This window comes from Macaca nemestrina, chromosome 1 (assembly GCF_043159975.1).
Source record: "Macaca nemestrina isolate mMacNem1 chromosome 1, mMacNem.hap1, whole genome shotgun sequence".
NCBI classification, from domain to species: Eukaryota; Metazoa; Chordata; class Mammalia; order Primates; family Cercopithecidae; genus Macaca; species Macaca nemestrina.
Window position 1 is genome coordinate 181,288,113 of NC_092125.1, and position 19,880 is coordinate 181,307,992.

At 51.6% G+C, this 19,880-nt stretch overlaps 1 protein-coding gene across 4 annotated transcripts; it reads left to right on the top strand.

Annotated features, from left to right (window-relative positions):
- Positions 1-523: 523 nt before the first annotated feature.
- Positions 524-15,788, top strand: LOC105495052 (coiled-coil and C2 domain containing 1B). 4 transcript variants are annotated; one of them, XM_011764202.2, is made up of 25 exons: positions 524-669; positions 2,121-2,203; positions 3,681-3,825; positions 4,825-4,931; positions 5,309-5,464; positions 5,889-6,014; positions 6,205-6,364; positions 6,555-6,739; positions 6,912-6,987; positions 7,089-7,196; positions 7,289-7,419; positions 7,687-7,759; positions 7,983-8,113; positions 8,550-8,667; positions 8,750-8,922; positions 9,322-9,447; positions 10,014-10,072; positions 10,154-10,270; positions 10,618-10,691; positions 10,801-10,859; positions 11,018-11,069; positions 11,529-11,628; positions 11,770-11,860; positions 12,815-12,944; positions 13,226-13,918. In XM_011764202.2, exons 2-24 carry the CDS (start codon positions 2,138-2,140, stop codon positions 12,941-12,943), a joined length of 2,562 nt encoding a protein of 853 aa, XP_011762504.2. In that variant the 5' UTR covers positions 524-669; positions 2,121-2,137; the 3' UTR covers position 12,944; positions 13,226-13,918. The 4 variants fall into 4 exon arrangements, with proteins under 4 accessions (XP_011762504.2, XP_070949082.1, XP_011762502.2 ...); XM_071092981.1 differs by lacking the exons at positions 524-669; positions 2,121-2,203; positions 13,226-13,918 and adding an exon at positions 15,097-15,788 and having other exon boundaries at positions 2,214-3,825; XM_011764200.3 differs by lacking the exons at positions 524-669; positions 2,121-2,203 and having other exon boundaries at positions 2,214-3,825.
- The last annotated feature ends 4,092 nt before the right edge of the window (positions 15,789-19,880 follow it).

The window sequence follows — 19,880 nt, forward strand, 5'->3', positions numbered from 1 at the left end:
GATTGCACAGCAGGGCATGCGAGTGAGAACTTAGTGTTAGACTCTCTGAATTATTTAAGATGTGCAGCTGGCTCTGCCTGTCTGAAGTTTTCAACGGACCGGAAAATGATACTTTTAGGTGCTGAATTATTAAGAAAAATATGGTGGCCCCATTTCCATTTCCCCAGACTTCAAGGACATGGACAAGCAGGCGAGCCCCGCCCCTGTCTCGCTTCCAGGGCGGAGCTTAGGTAGGCCCCGCCCCCTTGCTCGGTGGGGCGGGGCCAGGGCTCGAGGCGGGGTAGGTCCAGCGAGCAAGCGCTCAGCGCCTTGGGCTGCGTGAGGGAGGAGGGTCGGCGGAGAGGCTGCAAGTGGGCGAGGGCTGGGCCCCGCGACCTCATTTGAGCCTGCCAGTGGACGCCCGGGCGGAACCGCCCAGCGCTCTTGTCCCGCGCTACCTGCCCGAACGCGCCTGCGCACTGCGAACCCCGCCCTGGTGTCACCTGTCGGAGCCTGAGGGGGCTGTGCACATGCGCACTGCCGGCCGTCGGCTAGTGGGGTCACGTGTTGCGCGCGAGCCGCCTCCCCGGCGGGCGCTTCCTGTCGCTACCGCTGCGGCCCAGGGCCCGCGGGAGCCCAGGGCGGTGCCGGCTGGGAGAAGGCCGGGGTTTGGCTGGGATTCACCGCGAGGTATGCCGCGTCCCCGCCCCTCGGCGTGGGGAGCTCCGGGGGACCGCGGGGGAGATGGAGGCGGCGCGGGCGGGGCAGGGCGGCGCGTCCCGCAGCGCGGGAGTGGGGGTCCCGTGTCGCCTCCCCCTACGGACTCCGTTGCCCATCTCTCCTGAGGCCAGGCTCTGTCATCGGGGCCGCAGCCTTGGAGTGTCTGACTGGCCTCGCTTTCACCTGAGCCGGGGTCACTCCCGGGGCCCTGCCGCTCACCTAAGTCCCGAAATCTGACACTGAGAGTCTCCCGGAGCCCCAGCCAGCTCCTCTGCCCGCTCCCCGCCGCCCCCACGCCCGTCAGCTGGTCTCCCCGCCTGGGCTGTGGCGAGATGCGCCGGCTTCCTGCCTTCCCCTACCTCTTGTGCAGCTACCCTTTGCCGCCAGAGTGGGGTTTCTGAAACACCGATCCGATTCTGCCACTTCTTTCCCAGCGCCCTCAGAATAATGCCCAAACACTTTTCGGCTTAGAGGTTTTCATGTTGTGCCGCTTCCATCTCGGCTTGTGCATTCCAGCCTCACCGCTTATGCCCCAGTCATACCAGGCCTCAGGTTCCCTTGTACGAGCCAAGCTGCTCCCCACTTCAGAGCCATCAGGTGTTCCCTCGGCTAGAAATCCTCTTCCCCTCTTTCCTCCAACTTATTTGCGTGACTCAGCCCAGGCATCACCGCCTCGAAGGAGGCGGCTTTTTTCCCAGTGCTGAAGAAGGGGTCACCTCAGGGCACCCATAGCCCCTGGGGCAACCCCGTGTAGTCCACCTCCACCATATACATGGTCCTTGAGGGCTGAGGCCGTCTTAGATTCATTTCTGCGCTCCCAGTGCCCATCACACAGTCTGACGCAGGAGGTCCTGTGAATGACTGTGAGATCTTTATGGGAATCAGAATGCTGGGACAGCTTTCTCCAGAGCACAGCTGTGAGATGGAACTTTGATGAAGTGTCCTTGGATGATGAAAATGTTCTGTGTGTGTGCTGTCTGGTCATAGCCCCTTGCCACATATGGCTGTTAAGCACTTGGAATGTGTCTGTTGTGGCTGATGGACTGGATTTTTAGCTTTATTTCATTTTAATTCATTGCAATTTAAAATTAAATAGCCAGCTGTAGCTTCCATAAACACAGCTTTAGAACCTTTCTGAATTCTACCCAGCCTTCCACCCACCCTGAACCTAGAGTACTTCCCTGAATGTGCTTTTTAAATTTGAGTCCGTTCAGAACACTCCCCAGTAAACCCATTGACAGGTGATCCCCATCCCTTCCATGGCCTGTGCTGCTTCAGTGCTTTAATTAAAGGTAATCCATCCTTTGGTGTTCAGCATTGCCTTCTTTGGGAGTTTACTATCCACACCTTACCACAGGTAGCACTGTTGGGGGCGGGGCTTATGGGCTACTCCAGCCTGAATCTCTGTAACTGTTCCATAGGTATCTAGGCTGCCACGATGCCAGGGCCAAGACCTCGGAAGGGCCCTCAGGCCAGAGGCCAAGGGGTGGCCGCTGCCAAGCAGGTATGGAACTTAGCCTTCTAGGCTACTGGGTCGGTTTGGGGATGAGAGTCCCTAGACAGCTTAGGCAAACTGGATCACATGTAGTTCCCCCATTAGTTCAGAGACTTGGAGCAGTATCTCCTGGAGGTGGCAGAGCCCTTAGGCACCCTCCTACTAGTCCCTGTCACACACAAGTGGGGAGAGGGTTCAGGAATCACCAAAGTTTAGGATGTTCTGATGGGACCTCAGTGCTCTCATGGGTTCCTCAGATAGGGTCACAACTTTGCTTGTTAGTGAGGGATGCCAGGGTGTGAGGGCGGTAGTCAGTGGGAGGATTTCACTGCCTAGGAACAGATGGCTGTGCCCCAAGTGGAAGAACAGGGGGGTTTCCTCACCAATTTTCTTCCTTTATTTCTTCTGGGCCTACGTCTTGAGATTTCTTAGTCCATTTTTACTGTCTTTAAAAAGGTAAGAAAGGAGGTGGGGTAGAGGGCATAGACTCAAGTCGCAAAGAGCTTGTTTTAAATTCTGACTGTCTCACAAGACTCTCAGTTTCATCTGAACATTGGGATAAAAACAGAATGTAAGCTGGGCACCGTGGCTCACGCTTGTAATCCCAGCACTTTGGGAGGCTGAGGCGGGTGGATCACCTGAGGTCAGGAGTTTGAGACCAGCCTGGCCAACATAGTGAAACCCCATCTTTACTAAAAATACAAAAATTAGCTGGTGTGGTGGCATGTGCCTGTATTCTCAGCTACTTGGGAGGCTGAGACAGGAGAATCACTTAAACCCGGGAGGCAGAGGTTGCAGTGAGCCAAGATAGCACCTCTGCACTCTAGCCTGGGCAACAGAGCCAGACTTTGTCTCAGGAAAAAAAAAAAAAAAAGGATGTACCTCTACCTAGAGTAGTCAGATTCATGGAAACAGAAGAATGGTGCTTACCAGAGGCTGGAAGGAGGGGAGGAAGGGGGGTTAATGTTTAATGGGTAGAAAGTTTGTTTTACAACATGGAAAGAGTTCTGTGGGTGGATGATGGCGATGGTAGCAGGATAGTGTGAATGTCCTTATGCCATTGAACTCACCCTTAACAGTGGTTAAGATGATAAATTTCATATTGTATATGTTTTACCAGAGTTTTAAAATATAGGACCTTCTCAGAATTGTGAGAATTACCTGAGATAGTTAAGATAATCACATAGAACACTAAGAACAGTACATGGCAGCTATTGCTGTTAGTCGTAATAATGGTAGTGTGTTTTAAATTCTGACTCTCTCACAAGACTGTCTCAGTTTCAGTGTGGCCTTGCTGGGTTTTTTGTTGAGTCCCTAGGAAGGTTTCTCAAGGAGTAATGTTGCAGGCCTCAGTTTCTTTCTGCACATTGGGCCTCACAGGCTGAAGGAGCCACTGATGGGGACATGGAGAGTCCCAAGTCTGGCTCTGGAGCTGGGCTCTACCCTCCCTGTTGTGTGGTTCCTGAGAGTCCTGCTCTGCTCTCAGATGGGGCTGTTTATGGAGTTTGGCCCTGAGGACATGCTGCTGGGCATAGATGAGGCTGAAGATGATGAGGACCTGGAGGCTGAGCTGCTGGCTCTCACAGGGGAAGCACAAACTACAGGCAAGAAGCCAGCACCCAAGGGGCAGGGTGAGTTTGGACACAGGGCTGGGCTTGGTGCTGGGACAAGATGGGCACAGGCTGGGACAAGATGGTAGAGGGGTTCCCTTGCAGCTGGAGGGAGCCAGCCAGATCCCCTGGTCCTTCCAATACCCATGTACCTTCTGCAGCACTCCCTCCAAGAGGCGGCCTCACCCTGCTTCCCCACCTTGTGTCATGGCCTGGGCTGGCCCCTCCCCATTGTGGACAAATGTGTTTCTCAGACTGACTCAGGTCCCCATCCTTAGCCCTAGCCACGGTACTGGTGTAGGGTAGGGGCCCAGTTAGCACAGACTGAACTGGGTACATAGGAAATACATAGAAATTGTGTCCAGTGAGTTAAGTGAAATCTCCCTCCACAGCCCAGATGAGAACAGAGACTTTAGGCCTGGGAGGATCAGGAGGTCTAAATCTTCCTCTCTTTTCACCAGGAACCCTCAGAGAATTCCCCCGCCCATCCCCACCATTCTGTATGTCCCTGAGCTGAGGATAATGGGAGGACCTAGGAAGGGGCTCGCTGCTCCTGCCTTGGGGTGGCACAAGCCTAGGTTTGAATCCTAGCTCTGCCACTTACTAGGATTGCAGTGATAGGAAAACTAATGTTGGAAGTTTCTCAGTTTATTCAGTATATGAAAAGGGGATATTATCCATCTTGCAGATTTGTTGTGAAGCTCAATTGGACTTTGAAAATCTTTTCAGATGTGAAAGGTGTGGTTGCAGGTTGGAGAGAGTGGATGGTCATGTCTATGTCAGGCTACTGTAGGCGGAGGTGCAGAGAAAGGAGCAGCTTGTTGCTTGGTGGGGGGCCGAGGAAGGGTTCCCTGTTGAGGGTCTTTTGAACTAGGTCTAGAGGAAGAGCAGTTTTCCAGGTGGGCCTCTGCCGTGGGAGGGAAGGGGGATTTCTGTCTGGGTGGATCTACCAAGCCCCTCCTTTACTCATCCCCGACCTTACCTGTGCTGTGCTGACCTGCTGTGACCTTCTTCCCCCAGCCCCCCTGCCCATGGCCCACATCGAGAAGTTGGCAGCAGACTGTATGCGGGATGTGGAGGAGGAGGAGGAGGAGGAGGAAGGGCTGGAGGAAGATGCAGAGCTGCTGGTGTGTCTGCCAGGCTGGTATCCCAGGGCTCTGAGGCAAGCTTGGGGCTGGTGGAGGAGAGGGCAGTGGAGAGAGGCTGGGGGTGCCCCTCTGTTCTCTGACTCTGAGTGAGTGCTTGCCCCTCCTGGCCGTACAATGGGTGGCGTGTCTCTAACTTCTGGGCTAAGCTCTGCGGTTGAGAATTCTCAGATTTGGAGTAATTACTGTTTTCGAGGCTATCCTTGGTCAGATTAAAGAAATGTTTTGGTGAAGGGGACTGAGGCACAGTGACTGACGTTAGGGAATATCGCTGGGAGAGAGGGTCCTTTACTCTCAGGTCATGTCGTGGGTATGGTCTTGAGGCCCCCAAGCTCCTGGGCTGTGTTTTGTCTCCCTAGACGGAGCTGCAGGAGGTCTTAGGTGTGGACGAGGAGACTGAGCCCCTGGATGGTAATGAGGCAGCTGGCCCAGGCGGCTCTGAGGAGAAGGGCCTAGAAGACACTGAACCTCCAGTGCAGACAGCTGTCCTGACAGCTTCAGCCCCAGCAGCTCAGGTGGGTTCTGGCGCAGGGCCCCTGTGCCTCTGATGCTCCTGTGTGCCCAGACATAACATGTGTGTGGCCTGGCCTGCACGGCAAGGCCGCAGTCACCCTTTCCAGGACCCTCCTCCGGCAGCCGCCCCAAGCAGAAACTGAGCACAAGAAACTCCTCCGTGGCTGCCAGTCTCAAAGGCCTCTCTGTTCTCCCAGACCACCCCCGGGAGCCATTTCCTGGCTTCCACCAACTGGGGCTCTGTATTTGCCTCTGCCATGGCCTCTGGCCTCTCCAGTGAGCCTTTGCTTCCTGCCTTGAGGCTTTTAGGCTCTTCTTTCTCCTGGAGTCCCAGAGCTCCATCTTCTGGGGGCAGCTTCCGCAGAGGGAGAATGGTAGGCCTAGCAGGCCCTGGAGTGGCCAGGCCCTTAACCGAATTGTTCATAGGCCGGAGCATCTCAGGGGCTGCACGCTTTGCTGGAGGAACGAATTCGCAACTACCGAGAGGCTGCGGCCAGCGCCAAAGAGGCAGGCGAAGCAGCCAAAGCTAGGCGCTGCGAGCGCGGCCTGAAGGTGAGTCGGGCTAGGCTGGGAGCAGGGCAGGGGAGGGGACTTCATGGAAGGCGGCTGGTGGAGATTGCACCAGTGGAGGGGAGGTCACCCCACCAGACTTTGGGGGTGGGGGAGCCACCTCTGGCCTGTCTTGGAGCAGGGTCTGGGCTAAGATGGCTGGCTGGGTTTCTGGACCAGTTCTCTCCCTCAGACCTTGGAGTCGCAGCTAGCCACTGTGAGGAGAGGCAGAAAGATCAATGAGGATGAGATCCCACCTCCAGTGGCCTTAGGAAAGCGGCCCCTGGTCCCCCAGGAACCAGCCAACAGGAGCCCTGAGGCAGACCCTCCAGCTCCCCCTGCCTTGGAGTCAGGTATCTGCAGATGCCCAAATCCTGGTCTAGTTCCTGGGGTCATAGCCCACAGCCTGTCTCCCCAACCTGCCACCACTGTTCATTACCATTGGTCACATCCTCCCCAGGACATCCTCAGGCCAGTGAGGTCCATGGGCACCTTCTTCTGTGATGCTCATGTGCTCTCTGGGGACTGTTTGCTTCCTTATAGACAACCCCTCCCAACCTGAGACCAGCCTCCCTGGCGTTTCTGCCCAGCCCATTTCAGACTCAGACCCAGACCCAGACCCACGGGCCCTGCTGTCATCCCGACAGAGAGAGTACAAAGTGGCTGCCCTCAGTGCCAAGCGGGCTGGCGAGCTAGACCGTGCGCGAGAGCTCATGAGGATTGGGAAGGTATGGCATCTGGCTCAGGCCACCCACCCTCATTTTATAGATGGGGGAAACTGAGGCTCAGAAAGGGAGCTAGACTGAGATTGAGTGAGATTGGCCTGAGTGGGGGTTGTTTCAGCCCAGGCTCTTGGAGTCCCCCGGCTTTTGCCCACACCTGCTTTTCCAACTTCTGCAGAGATTCGGTGCTGTCCTGGAGGCCCTGGAGAAGGGGCAGCCCGTGGATCTGAGTGCCATGCCTCCGGCACCTGAGGGTCAGTATGTATCTGCTCAGGCTGGGGTGGGGTTGGGGAGGAGTAGCAGGCCTGGGGCTGACCAGGCCCTCCCACCTACACTTCTACTCTGGGTCCCCCAGATCTGAAGCCCCGGCAGCCGTCTCAGGCTCCCACAGCACCCTCAGTCATTCCCCCAGCTGTGGAGCGAGTGCAGCCAGTGAAGGCCCCTGACATCCCAGCAACCCCAGGTAGGGCAGGATGGTGGGACTGTGGTGTGGGGACCTGCAGGCATTGGGGGGCAGGCTGAGCTGATGCCCACTTCTTCCTTCTTTCCTTCAAGTGGCCCCTACAGAGTCACCGACAGTGCTAGATGCCCTGCAGCAAAGGCTGAACAAGTACCGCGAGGCAGGCATCCAGGCCCGGAGTGGTGGGGATGAGCGCAAGGCTCGGATGCATGAGCGCATTGCCAAGGTGGGCCCGCGGCTGTGCAGCCCCTGCCTGTGCTGGCCTCTTCCCTGGCTGGGTGCTCTGTCTCCCTGGTCCTCCGGCTAGTCCTCATCTTTTCTGAACCTTCATCTCTTTGTCTCTCTGGGGCTCTTGCTGCCTCAAGGATCTTTTTTCTCCCAGGGCTGCTGTCTTCCCACCAGTCTCCGTCTCCTTGCCCCACTGTGTGTTATGTTGGGCAGGGGGCCTATGGGCTGCTGCCAACCACAGGCCCCTCCCTTCCTCCCCTTGCAGCAATATCAAGATGCTATTCGAGCACACAGAGCAGGACGGAAAGTCAACTTTGCTGAGTTGCCTGTTCCTCCAGGTGAGTGGGGCATGGCCTAGGGGTGCTGTGAGGAGGTGGTCCCTGGGCAAGAAGGGAATGGGGGACAGCCAGTGGGGATGACTTCTCATGCATCTGCCCTCCCACTGTGGAGCCATCCATCCCAGCCATGCTCAGCAGAGCCATGCCCCAGAGAGAGCCCTGGGTAGCTCTGTGCTGCTCTGAGGCTGCTCCCTGCCCCTCCCATGCTGTCTCTTTCCCACAGGATTTCCCCCTATCCCTGGCCTGGAGCCCACTATGGGTGTTGAAGAGGACTCAGTGGCAGCGACATTGGCAGCTGCAGAGAAACTGGCCTCCGCAGAGGATACAGGCCCAGCTGATGAAGACGAGGACGAGGTTTGGCTGAGGGATCGACTTCAGGGCTGGTGGGGAGAATAGCAGGTGAGGGGTAAACCCAGACCCTGTTGTCCATACTAACAAGCCCAATAAGGTACATATTCTTTTCTCCACTGTACAGAGAAAAAACTTGTCCAAGGACACCCAGCTAGGAAATAGCAGAGCTAGGATTCAAACCAAGGTCTTTCTGAACCCAGAGCTCCGGCTCTGTCCCCATTATCCTGCAGTCTGTCTCCTGTTGGGGAGGTTAGATGTGAGAGCTTCTGAGGCTGCTTCTAGCTCTCAGATCTTTTAGGGCCCAGGAAGAGAAGCCACCCATCTCAGGTCACACAGTGATTTAGTACAGTGTTAGGAAGATAGCCCAAGCAAGTCTGGGAGCCACCTTGGCCATGCTGGGGAACAGATCCCCTCCTAACAGCCTCCTGGGCACCTGCAGGGTGAGCCCCCAGCACAGGCCCCAGTGGCCAAGAAACCTGCACGGCCCGCGGTCCCTTCATCTCAGCCCCTGCCTGAGCCCAAGGCCTCAAGTTCTAAGGAGTCACCTAGTCCATCTGGTGAGTTGGGGACAAGCAGGGTAAAGAACTGAGGGCCTAGGGAGGGCAGGTGTGGCCCTAACCAGTAGCCTTCTCCCTTCAGTGCGGGAGCAGCTGGCACTGCTGGAGGCACGGAAACTGCAGTACCAGCGGGCAGCCCTGCAGGCCAAGCGAAGCCAGGACCTGGAGCAGGCCAAAGCCCATCTGCGGGTGGCCAAATGTCTTGAGGCTCAGATCATCCAGGCCCGAGCTGGCAGACCTGTTGATCTGTCCAAGGTGAGTCCCACCTGGTTAACCACCAGGACTTCTCAGGCGGAGAAGGTGACTGGCAGGCTTGACAGGCTGTGAACGAGGGCAGCTTCTGGGATGAGGTGGGGTTTGGACAGGACATGATGACAGCTGGGAAAGAGCCTTTTGCTTATACCCCTCTAACTCACGGCCCCAAAGGAAACCAGGAGAAGGGAAGGTGGGCTGCCCGTGGTCAGAGATGACAAGGCTGGGCCAGGCCATGAGAGGCAAGAGTGTTATCTTGGGATAGAATGGGAGGCGATGAATTGTCATCAGTGGACTGTAGTAGAAGCTGAGGAATTGTTTAGTTTGGGTTCCTGCCTTTGTTGGACTTGGTAGAGGAGTAATCTGACTCTTGGGGCCCGAGGGGCCTTGTGACCTGGGTAGGTGCCTTCGCCCTTGACGGATGAGGAGGGTGACTTCATCCTCATCCACCATGAGGACCTGCGACTCTCCCAGAAGGTGGAGGAGGTGTATGCCCAGCTGCAAAAAATGCTTCTGGAGCAACAAGAGGTCAGCAGGCCCCTCGTCTGTTCCTCCCCTCTGTGCCCACAGCTTCCCCATGGAAGAAGGCCTGGAGCTCAGACCACACGGCCCTGGACTCAAATTCTTAGCTCTTCCACTTACTTGCTGTGTAACTTGGGCAAGGCACTTCCCTCTCTGAACTATATTTTCCTCATCTGTGAGATGGGGTGATAATACCCCTCTTTCAGGGTGGTACAGAGTTCAAACAATAGAGAAGAGGGAAAGAACATTGTGATGTGCGTGTATGTTTATGTGTGTATCTATCTGAACTGCCACCTGTTCTGGAAAGGCTGCCTTCTGAGGGGATGTTTGAATTAGGTTTTGATGGAAGGAGTTGCTAATTTGGGGCATGGCTGACCTCAGAAGAGAAAATGGCAAAAGTGTAGGCAGAGAAACCTGATGGGACTTGGGAGTAGTGCCCTTGGGGTTGTGTTATGGGAGGAGAGAGGTTAGGCTACAGAGGAAGGTTGAAGCTTTAAGAAGTCTACCCTTGAATGCCAACCGAGGCAGGTCCTGCTCTGGGCTCGGGAGTCACTCTGGGCCTCTATTTTCAGAAGTGCCTCCTGTTCTCCAAGCAGTTCATGCACCAGGGCAACGTGGCTGAGACCACCCGGTAAGTGCAAGGGCTGGGGCTGGGCTCCTGGGGTGGGGAGCAGAAAATCCATCGTCATGCTGACGTACCCATCCCTGTCAGATTTGAGAAGCTTGCTCAGGACCGCAGGAAACAGCTGGAGATCCTGCAGCTGGCCCAGGCTCAGGGCCTCGACCCTCCCAGCCACCACTTTGAGTTGAAGACATTCCAGACTGTGAGGTACCAAGGCCTAGGGAAACAGGGGCTCCAGGCAGGGAGGGGCAGGAGGCTGGGAGCCCAGGCCAGAGACTTCTGCCCCTTTAGTGAGGCTTGCCAAGCCTAGCCCCACTGTGGGCACTGGGGCTGTTGAGGAGTAGGACAGGGTGCATGCCAGTGAAGAGCGCACAGCTGTCCAGGTGCTGTGGAAAGAGCTCTGGACCAGAAGTCAGTGACCAAGGTCTGCATACCAGCTCTGCCTTCCCTCCCTCCTGTCACCACCCAGCTGAGCATACAGGCCCTGGAAGAAGGGACCTTGTTCCACCACTGTCCTTCACTTTGAGCATTTTCTCCTTCCCTCTTGGCTCTAGGATCTTTTCCGAACTCAACAGCACAGAAATGCATCTGATCATTGTCCGGGGAATGAACCTCCCAGCCCCTCCAGGTAACCCTAGGGCCGCCCCTACTCCAGGAGGCTCTTGCCCGGACACTCCACTCCAAGTGCTAGGCTCCTGGCCACTCCCTCTGACTTGACTCCCTTTTCTCCTTCCCAGGGGTGACTCCGGATGACCTGGATGCTTTTGTGCGGTTTGAGTTTCACTATCCTAACTCGGTGAGCTTCAGGTAGAAGTAGGATCCTCTGAAACCCGCCTTGCATTCCAGGACCCTGTGCTCACTTTCTTCCCATCCCTGGGAGGCCTGGCTGCAGTGCTTGCCCTGTGTGCCTCTGTGTTTATACGCTGTCCTGACTTCTCCCTCCTCACTGCTTAGGACCAAGCTCAAAAAAGCAAAACAGCTGTGGTGAAGAACACAAATTCTCCAGGTGAGGGCCACATGTGGGCCTCTTTCTCCTCTCTCTCAGAGAGTGTGGGCAGCACTGGTGTTTCCAGAGTGGGTTCCCATCTATGCCCTTACTCGATCCACCCCGCTTGGGAGATAAAGGTGCTGTTAACATGCCTCTTCTGTAGTTGGAGAAATGCGCAGAGGTACAGGGACTTGCCTGGGGCCTCATGGCAAGGAAGTGGTAGAAATGGGATATGAACCCGGGAATTCTGTATCCCAATTCCAAGTCTTTCCTACTTTGTTATAATCTATGTCTAAAAAGAGTACAAAAACTCACTTCCAAGGCCAGGACCTCGATGCTCTACCACCCTTTGGAGGCAGTCACCCCAAAATGCAGGTGGAGAGATCGGGGGAAGGCAGCCAGCCCTGGGCCTCCATTTCCACTTCCTCAGGAAATCCCGAGAGCCAAGCCCCTCCTTGCTTTCTCCCCCTTTGCCAGAATTTGATCAACTCTTCAAACTAAACATCAACCGAAACCACCGGGGCTTCAAGAGGGTGATCCAGAGCAAAGGCATCAAGTTTGAGATTTTCCACAAAGGGTGAGGCTCCCATCAGTCACACTGCCACGCGGGCTGGGAGGAGGGAAAAGCATTTGTCACTGCTGCCCCTGCATGAGCTCAGCCAGCACATTCCTGCCTTCCCTGCCCAGTCCAATCCTCTGCTGCTTCTTGGCTCCCCAGGTCCTTCTTCAGAAGCGACAAACTGGTTGGCACAGCACACCTGAAACTGGAGCGGCTGGAGAATGAGTGTGAGATCAGAGAAATTGTGGAGGTAGGGACTGGGGTGTGGGCAAGCCAAAGGGGTTGGTACAACAAGAGCCAGTATGCACTGAACACCACACCTTGTTGTAGGTTTTTGTGCTCATTACTTAATTTGAAATTCTCCACAAGTGTGCTTAGAGTAGGTGGAATCCTCATTTCACAGATGGAGAGGTTCAGAAGGTCTGAGAAATCTCATAGAGGGACCCAGCAGAAGGCAGCCTCCTTGTTTCCATGAACTCAGTGGATTCCACAGGCAAGGACTATACGACCTTGCCTCTGACAAACGAGGAAACTCAGATCCAAGAGGAAAGGGGGTTCTGTAAGCTCATATGATGTGTCTTGGCAGAGCCACGACCAGCTCCTTACTGATAACCTGTGTAGGCTGAGGCTCTTCCCACTGCAGCACACCTACCCCTACTGCCTGCCTGGGGAAGTTGTTCTTAAGTGGGCCCTGGTCTCTATTGGAGCCACTGAGGGTGATTGGACTTCTTGGGCCTGTTGTACTGCTTTGTATCCTGACTGCCCCATCTTCTGCCCAGAAGAGGGAGTAGTGTGGTGAAGGGGAAGAAACCCTGGGCATGGGGTTCCAGTGCTGACTCTGCCACATAGAGGCATCTGCTTCTCTGTCTTGGCCATCTGTGAAGTGAGGGTTTAGGTCAGTGGAAGGCTGCTTCTTCAACCAATGTTTCTTCCAGAAGTTGCCGTGGGGATTGAGGAGAAAATGAACAGAGCTCTAGCATGCTTGTCTAGATTTATTTATTACTTTTTAAATAAGACTCACCTAAAACCACCACCGCTTCCTCCTCTAAATACTGGGAGGGTAGGGTTGTCATGAATGGAGACTCCTGTGTTCATGCCACAGGACATCTTAGCTCCTCTCACTTCTTTTCTGGGAATGTAGGGACCTGCCTGTTCCCCATCTCTGTCCCCTTAGTTACCATCTCCCTCTCTGTGGCCCTCACAGGTCCTGGATGGAAGGAAGCCCACCGGGGGGAAGCTGGAAGTGAAGGTGAGGCTGCGGGAGCCTCTGAGTGGCCAGGATGTGCAGATGGTCACGGAGAACTGGCTGGTTCTGGAGCCCAGGGGCTTGTGAGGTGGGCAGTTCTCTGGGCCTTTAGAACTTTTGCCCCCTTCTTTTACTTAACTATTCAACTCATATCTGGAGAGAAAACCTAGGAGTTTCTCATCTATGAGAAAGACCAAGAGGCCAAACTGTTGGGTAGGGCTTATGGGCTGAGTTTCTGATGTTCCTCAGTAGAACTGGGGAGAGAAGGTAACCTTCCAGGGTTTAACTATCTTCAGGAAACCCTTTCTAAAATCTTTGTGTTTTCACTGCAGTTTAGACTGACTTCTTGTGCTTTGCACCCCTGTGTAGCCGATGGCCAGCACCAGGAGAGGAGTCAGGCCGCGACTGTGCAGGAGTTGACTTCCCCAGCTTTGCTGGCTTCAGAAGCCTTTGTACATAAGAGAGATGCTGCTACCCAAGCACCAAAGAACTGTTAAGCACCTGCACTACTGACCCCAACCCTGGTCTTTCCTGTTGGCCCCTTCGGGGCCTCTACAGAAACAGGCTGGGTTCCAGGAGCCCATCTCCCTGCTGTCTCCCCCTGCCCCCAGTCTGGATGAGGGCAAGGACACCTTCGTTCCTCTGTGCCATGGAGTCCTGCAGCCCCTTAACCCCTGCGTGGCAACTGTGTATAGCTTACACCTGCCTCCAGTTGCACCACTTCTAGATGTGCCTTTAAAAGATATAACTATGGGATGGGAGAACTTGAGGGTGATCGGGAACCTCCCCTGCTGAGGGTGGGGTCAGGGTTCCGTGACTCCAGTGGGCTAGTGGTAGCCTGTCCCAGACAACTCCATCACCCCAGCTCTGCCTGTGCCTTTATCCCTGACAGCTGCTGCACTAGCCTTCCTGCTTCCCTAAGGACTTTTAGTGGAGGAGGAAAGTTGTTTTTGGTACTACTTGGTGGGAAGTAAGGGGAAGGCTGGATCTTGGGTTTGGTCCACCCACCCAAGAAAAAAGACTGTTAACTGGAAGAAAAAAATATATATATATAAAATTTTATGTAGCCATGTTTATTTATTTAGGAAACTAACTCTAACTCATTGTAGGGATTTCATACTCAACTACAGAGTATCCATCAAAGTCCTAAACAAAAGTCCTGATCCCTGTCACTTTTTAAAAGCCAGGGTAGCAGTAACGTGACAAACGGCTGCTGTGGCTTCCCTCTTGAGGGCAGGGAAAGCCTTTCCTCTTCATCCTCTTCGGCTGGTTACCTGGGGGACTTCCTTAGTTTTTTCCAAGAAATTCTCCTTTGGCTTTGTATTTTTGAATGGATGGAGACTATGAAGGGGTCTGTAGTTGTAATAGATTTAATATTCAAAACTGAAATGTTCTACATTTCTTAGAAATACCCCATCTTCCCCCACCCCCTTTTTGAAGCATGAATTCAAGATCAACAAAGCATTCCTCAAGATCACTTTTAAAAAAGGTTAGAAGTGAAGCAAATACATTTAGCTTACTGATCACTATAGTATTGCCTAAGCACAGCTCGAGAACTGAGCTTTGTGTGTGTCCTTTTGGGGGATAACAGGGCTGGACCATGCTTCCTTGCCCTTAACAGCAGAGCTTTTAGTGGGTCACAGAGCAGGAAGCACACACAAGTGACTTTTCCCCAGGAGTCCTCTGGCCTTTTTTTGAGACAGAGTATCTCTGTCGGCCAGGCTGGAGTGCAGTGGTACGATCTCAGCTCGCTGCAACCCCCGCCTCCCAGGTTCAAGCGATTCTCCTGCATCAGCCTCCTGAGTAGCTAGGATTACAGGCGCCCACCACCGGCACCTGCACCTGGCTGGCCAATCTTATCAGAAGTGAGCTATCAAAACTTCCACAGATGTGAGATTTAACACTTAATTGCGGTCACGTGTATGCAACACAGCAATAATCTAGAATGAAAAGGAGGGTGGTTAGCCTTCATAAGATAACCTATAGAGCAAAGAAAAGTGGCTGGAAGGGTTCCCGACCCAACCTACTCCCCTTAGGGTGTGTATCCAACCCAGTGCTTCCTAAGAGGGTTAGGGACCACTATTATCCTCTAAAGTTCCAGCCAGAATTTAGAACTCTAAAGTTCTAAATTTAGAGTTAGAAATGGCCTATTTTGATAGATAAAAAGTTTTCTATGGCTCCAAAATTTCTCCTTTGCAACCCATTCAATTTCAGTCTGCTTCTCTGCTCTTTCAAAACAGAACCTCCAGGCTGAGGAAGCAAGACAAAGCCTCCCACCAGACTTGGAGACTGAAGTTCTTAAAAGGCCTTTGTTGTAACCAAAGGCATGCATGTGTCACTGTTGTGGGAGGAGCCTGTCCCAGCCTCATCTTGTCCTGAGATTTATCCACATACAGTAACCAGGCCGGACACGGTGGCTCACGCCTGTAATCCTACCACTTTGGAAAGCTGAGGCAGGTGGATCACCTGAGGTCAGGAATTCAAGACCAGCCTGGCCAACATGGAGAAACTCCGTCTACACTAAAAACAAAAATTAGCTGGGCATGGTGGCCGGCGCCTGTAATCCCAGCTACTAGGGAGGCTGAGACACAAGAATTGCTTGAGCCCAGGAAACAGAGGTTGCAGTGAGCCTCGATTGTACCACTGCACTCCAGCCTGGGTGACAGAGCAAGACTCCGTCTCAAAACCAACACAAATACAGTAACCAAACATTGGAGATTAGTGACACCTGCAGCTGGGAGCCAGCTACAACCCAAATCATTTAAAAATTTTCAGTTCTTTGATCTCATGCAATGCACGCTTTCTTCTGAATTAGTGAATTGAATGAACTATGGAAATTTTTTAGAATCAAGAAGTCTTACTTACAATTAAAGGGCAAACTCCTGTGACTCTAACATTTTTCCTTTCTCATAGCACCATTCTGAAACTTGAATTGTTGCTTCTGGATTTTGACGCCTTGTTTTCCATGGGCAGCTCCTAAAAGACTTTGTCCCTTAAGTAAGGGCAGCTGCTTTCAGGATGAAACCATGCAACTGAGACTGGCAGATCTTGGGAGCTTGCACCTGGGTCAGCTCCACAGATGGATGTTTCTTCTCTGCCTCAGCTGCCCAGGCTTTAAAATGGCATCATTTCTCCCTACTCCTTAGCCCTTCTGACTACATACAATCCCTGAATCCCCCTTGCCATTATTATTATTTTAGCATTATAAAAATAGAAACCAGCCAGGCAAGGTGGCTCACGCCTGTAATCCTAGCACTTTGGGAGGCCAAGGAGGGCAGATCACCTGAGGTCAGGAGTTCGAGACCAACTTGACCAATGTGAAACCCCGTCTCTACTAAAAATACAAAATTAGCTGGGCGTGGTGGTGTATGACTGTAATCTAATCCCCAATACTCTGCAGGCTGAGGCTGGAGAATCACTTGAACCTGGGAGGCGGAGGTTGCAGTGAGCCAAGATAGTACCATTGCACTCCAGCCTGGGGAACAAGAGCAAAACTCTGTCTCAAAAAAAAAATAGAAACATTACAAACTTGCTAATTCCAGAAACAATGTTCAGCAGGTTGATTGTTGTTTGAAATGTGTTAAATGCATAAATTATTTCCCAGGTGACCTATCTAGAGGTAAATTTAACTGAAAATCTTGGGCCCACCAGTGTTCAGGAACCACTGTGGCTGGGGGAAGACAAGATGTGGGGAATTTACAGAGGCAAAATTTCCAATCTCTGTAGCCCTACAGTCCCGTAGTTCCTCAGAAAATGTTGATAAAAATACATTACCTAGCATTTGGTAAGCATTTAATAATTCTTAAAAATTTAATAAATTACCAGAATGGCAACTCTATTCCTCTTCAGTACAGAAGGATCGCTGTATCTCAATCTTTAAATTTACAATCCAGAAAATTTGCCTATTTCGAAATGTGGTGGTTCAGTCCCTTGCTTTATATAATTCTTACAATATACATTGTATAAAAGCAAGGATAAACAAGGAAAACAATTAACTAGCATTGGCTATTTTATGGCCAATTCCACAAATGATTTTACTAAACACAGAGGACATTTGATGCCGCTGAGAAAGGATCTGGGCCAGAGTTCATCCTTAGTGGGAGAATTTAAAAGCTTGCAATGAGCCAGAAGAAGTAAGTACTATGGCAAGCAGGAGGATAAACCACAGGAAAACAGGACCAGTCCCTGTCGAAGTTCCAAACTTTTGAGGTATGTTCAGAAAAAGCTGGCTATTAGACCAAAAATAAGCTGCCCCTGTTAACAAGTGCTTCCTGTTCTTGTCAGGTTTGCAGGTAGCGGTTCCCAGGGCTTGGCCCTGATAAGCTACTGCTGTGTGGGCTAAGCTTCCCCCTTAGAAGCTCTGAGTACCTCTGAGCCTGTGGGAAAGGTCACAGTAAGAGTTCTGTGCAGCCACCATTGGTAAAACCTTTGGAGAGGCAGATGTCGACTATAAGCTCCCACCTCAGAGAGCAGGATGAACCTACACAGACATTTTCCAGACCAGCCTGGAAAATGGAAAGTTTCCACAGCCTGCTGTTGCCTCATGCTAAACCCAGCACTAGCCACTGGGGAGCAGCCTGTCGCCGTCCCAGAGGCCTGCGCTAGTTTCCAGGGAATTCTTGGAGCTGTACTAATAACTGCAGAAAAACTAGTTTAGCCTTGACTTTCAGAAGATGCCAGTAACAATGGAGTACATTGCCCTAAAGCAGTATTTTCAAAATGTGTGTTGTGGAATCCATTTGGTCTAAGACCAAAATAATTTTTTAATGAAACAGAAAAAGGTCAGAGTGCATCACACATCATGGATAAACCAGATTTTGGTTTCTAATACCACTCCCATTAAAAGAAGCCAGAGCTCCTTGCAGAAATGGCTGATTCCAGGGCTAGGGTAGGGTCACCACAAGATAAGCCTGAAGCATCTTGTTAGGATAGAAATAAAAAAGAAGTGCTCAAAAAAAAAAAAAAAAAAAAAAAGCTTGTCACCAGGATGTTGGAGCCAGCTTGAAGGGTCTCTTGTCTAGCTAAAGCTGAGACCATTTGTGTACCAAAATAATGAATTGGAACCACTGAAAAAGGCCAGGCTTGGTGGCTCATGCCTGTAATCCCAGCACTTTGGGAGGCCAAGGTGGGTGGACTGCTTGAGCCCAGAAGTTTGAGGCTGCAGTGAGCTAAGATTGTGACACTGCATTCCAGCATGGATGACAGAGTGAGACACTGTTTCAAAACAAAACAAAAAACAGTCTATGAGTGTATAATGATAATTAAATGAATAAATAAATTGGGAAGGAAGGGCTTCTGCTTATAGTAGATTACCAAGTGCAACCTGTAAAGCTGAAGAATGCGCTAGAATTGGAAAATCATTTTGCAAACATCATAGTAAAAGATCAGTGCAGGTAACGAACATCAATGCATACTAATTTAAGGGGACACTTTCATAGGCAAGATATTTGCATGGTCTGAAAGTCTATATATACTGGTTATAAGTTCCAGGTGGGGGGATATACAGAGAAGCTGGATAACACCTTGACCAAGTGATCAAAATTTACCACTGTCAATGAGGGGGCAGATGGATATCAAGTCATTCTGGGCAAAAACACATAACCCGATTCTAAATGTAAGGAAACATCAAACTGAGTTGTTTTCTGTTAAAAAAAAAAAAAGAAAGGGTGGGGGTGGGGGGGCATTTACCAAAAATATCCATGAGGCTGAGCGTGGTGGCTCACGCCTGTAATCCTAGCAGTTTGGGAGGCAGAGGATGGCGGATCACTTGAGGTCAGGCCTGGCCAACATGGTGAAACCCTGTCTCTACTAAAAATACAAAAAAATTATCTGGGGGTGGTGGCAGGCGTCTGTAATCCCAACTACTCCAGAGGCTGAGGTAGGAGAATCGCTTCAACCTGGGAGGCAGAGGTTGCAGTGAGCCGAGATTGCGCCACTGCACTCCAGCCTGGGTGACAGAGCAAGACTCTGTCTCAAAAAAATATATATCAATGACATAAAAGATCAAGACGAGTCATGACAGTCATAGCCATGTCTGATTCTCTACTGGAAGGTTTACTGGAGAGAAAAAATGCTACGAAGAACATCACTGGGCAGATGCCAGGTTAAAGTATCAAATCAATGTTTGAAGTAGAGAACTGTCCTACAGTTGTATAAGAGAATGTCCTTATTTTTAGGAAATAAGCATTTAGGAGTAAAGGCCTATGATGTATGTAATTTACTTCAAATGCCTCAATTTTTTATGGAGAAGGAGAAAGGCAGAGAGAAACCCTGACAAATCAAATGGGGCAAAATGTTAATAAGTGAACAAGAGGGGAATCTGGGTAGTGTGCATGGGTTTTTTTGTACTTGCAACTTTCCTAGAAGTTTAAATTATTTCTCAATAAAATACATTTTTAAATTCTTCCAGTATTTATAACTAAAAACGTCCTGGGTGTATTCCATCAGCATTCACAGAAATACCCAGTTGAATGCCTGCCATCCACACAGGCAGATCTCCAGCAATCCTGAACTCAGCTCTGCTCTCCAAATGACATTTACACTGAGTTGCCCTTCCGAAACTAGAAGAGTAGATTAAGCCCTTGAGTCTTCGATTCACTTCCATGAATAATCTGGTAAAAACAAAAATCTAAGTGTGACTTCTACTTGGTAAACAGCTGTGATGTAACTGGGACAAGATCAGTGGGGAATTATCCTTTTTATACCAATGCTGTACAAAGAGTGCAAGAATGGATGCTTCATATTTTATTTCCCTTCTGCCCTCCCCATCCCACCCTTGGTGATGGTTGTACCCATTTGAGCATTTCTGAGCACATGACCGTAAGTAAATCTTGAGAGAGGAGCAGAATTCTTGTCTAAACAGTAACAGAAGGGGATTAGCTGCGAGGATAGCATAACTGTTGTGCAGGAACAGAAGCTGCCCAGATCTTCTTGGTGGACAATGCATAGAAGACTTAGAATTATGGAACATCTGTCCCCCCAACCACCCTTTCCCACCCGTCTCCCAAACCCCCACTCCCACCCT

Excerpts from the sequence above, each read along its gene's own strand:
- LOC105495052 (XM_071092981.1), top strand. The coding sequence starts at position 3,591 with ATGGGGACATGGAGAGTCCCAAGTCTGGCTCTGGAGCTGGGCTCTACC. Across the intron at positions 7,197-7,288 it reads TGACATCCCAGCAACCCCAG|TGGCCCCTACAGAGTCACCG; the intron begins GTAGGGCAGGAT and ends CTTTCCTTCAAG. Across the intron at positions 7,760-7,982 it reads TGAGTTGCCTGTTCCTCCAG|GATTTCCCCCTATCCCTGGC; the intron begins GTGAGTGGGGCA and ends TCTTTCCCACAG.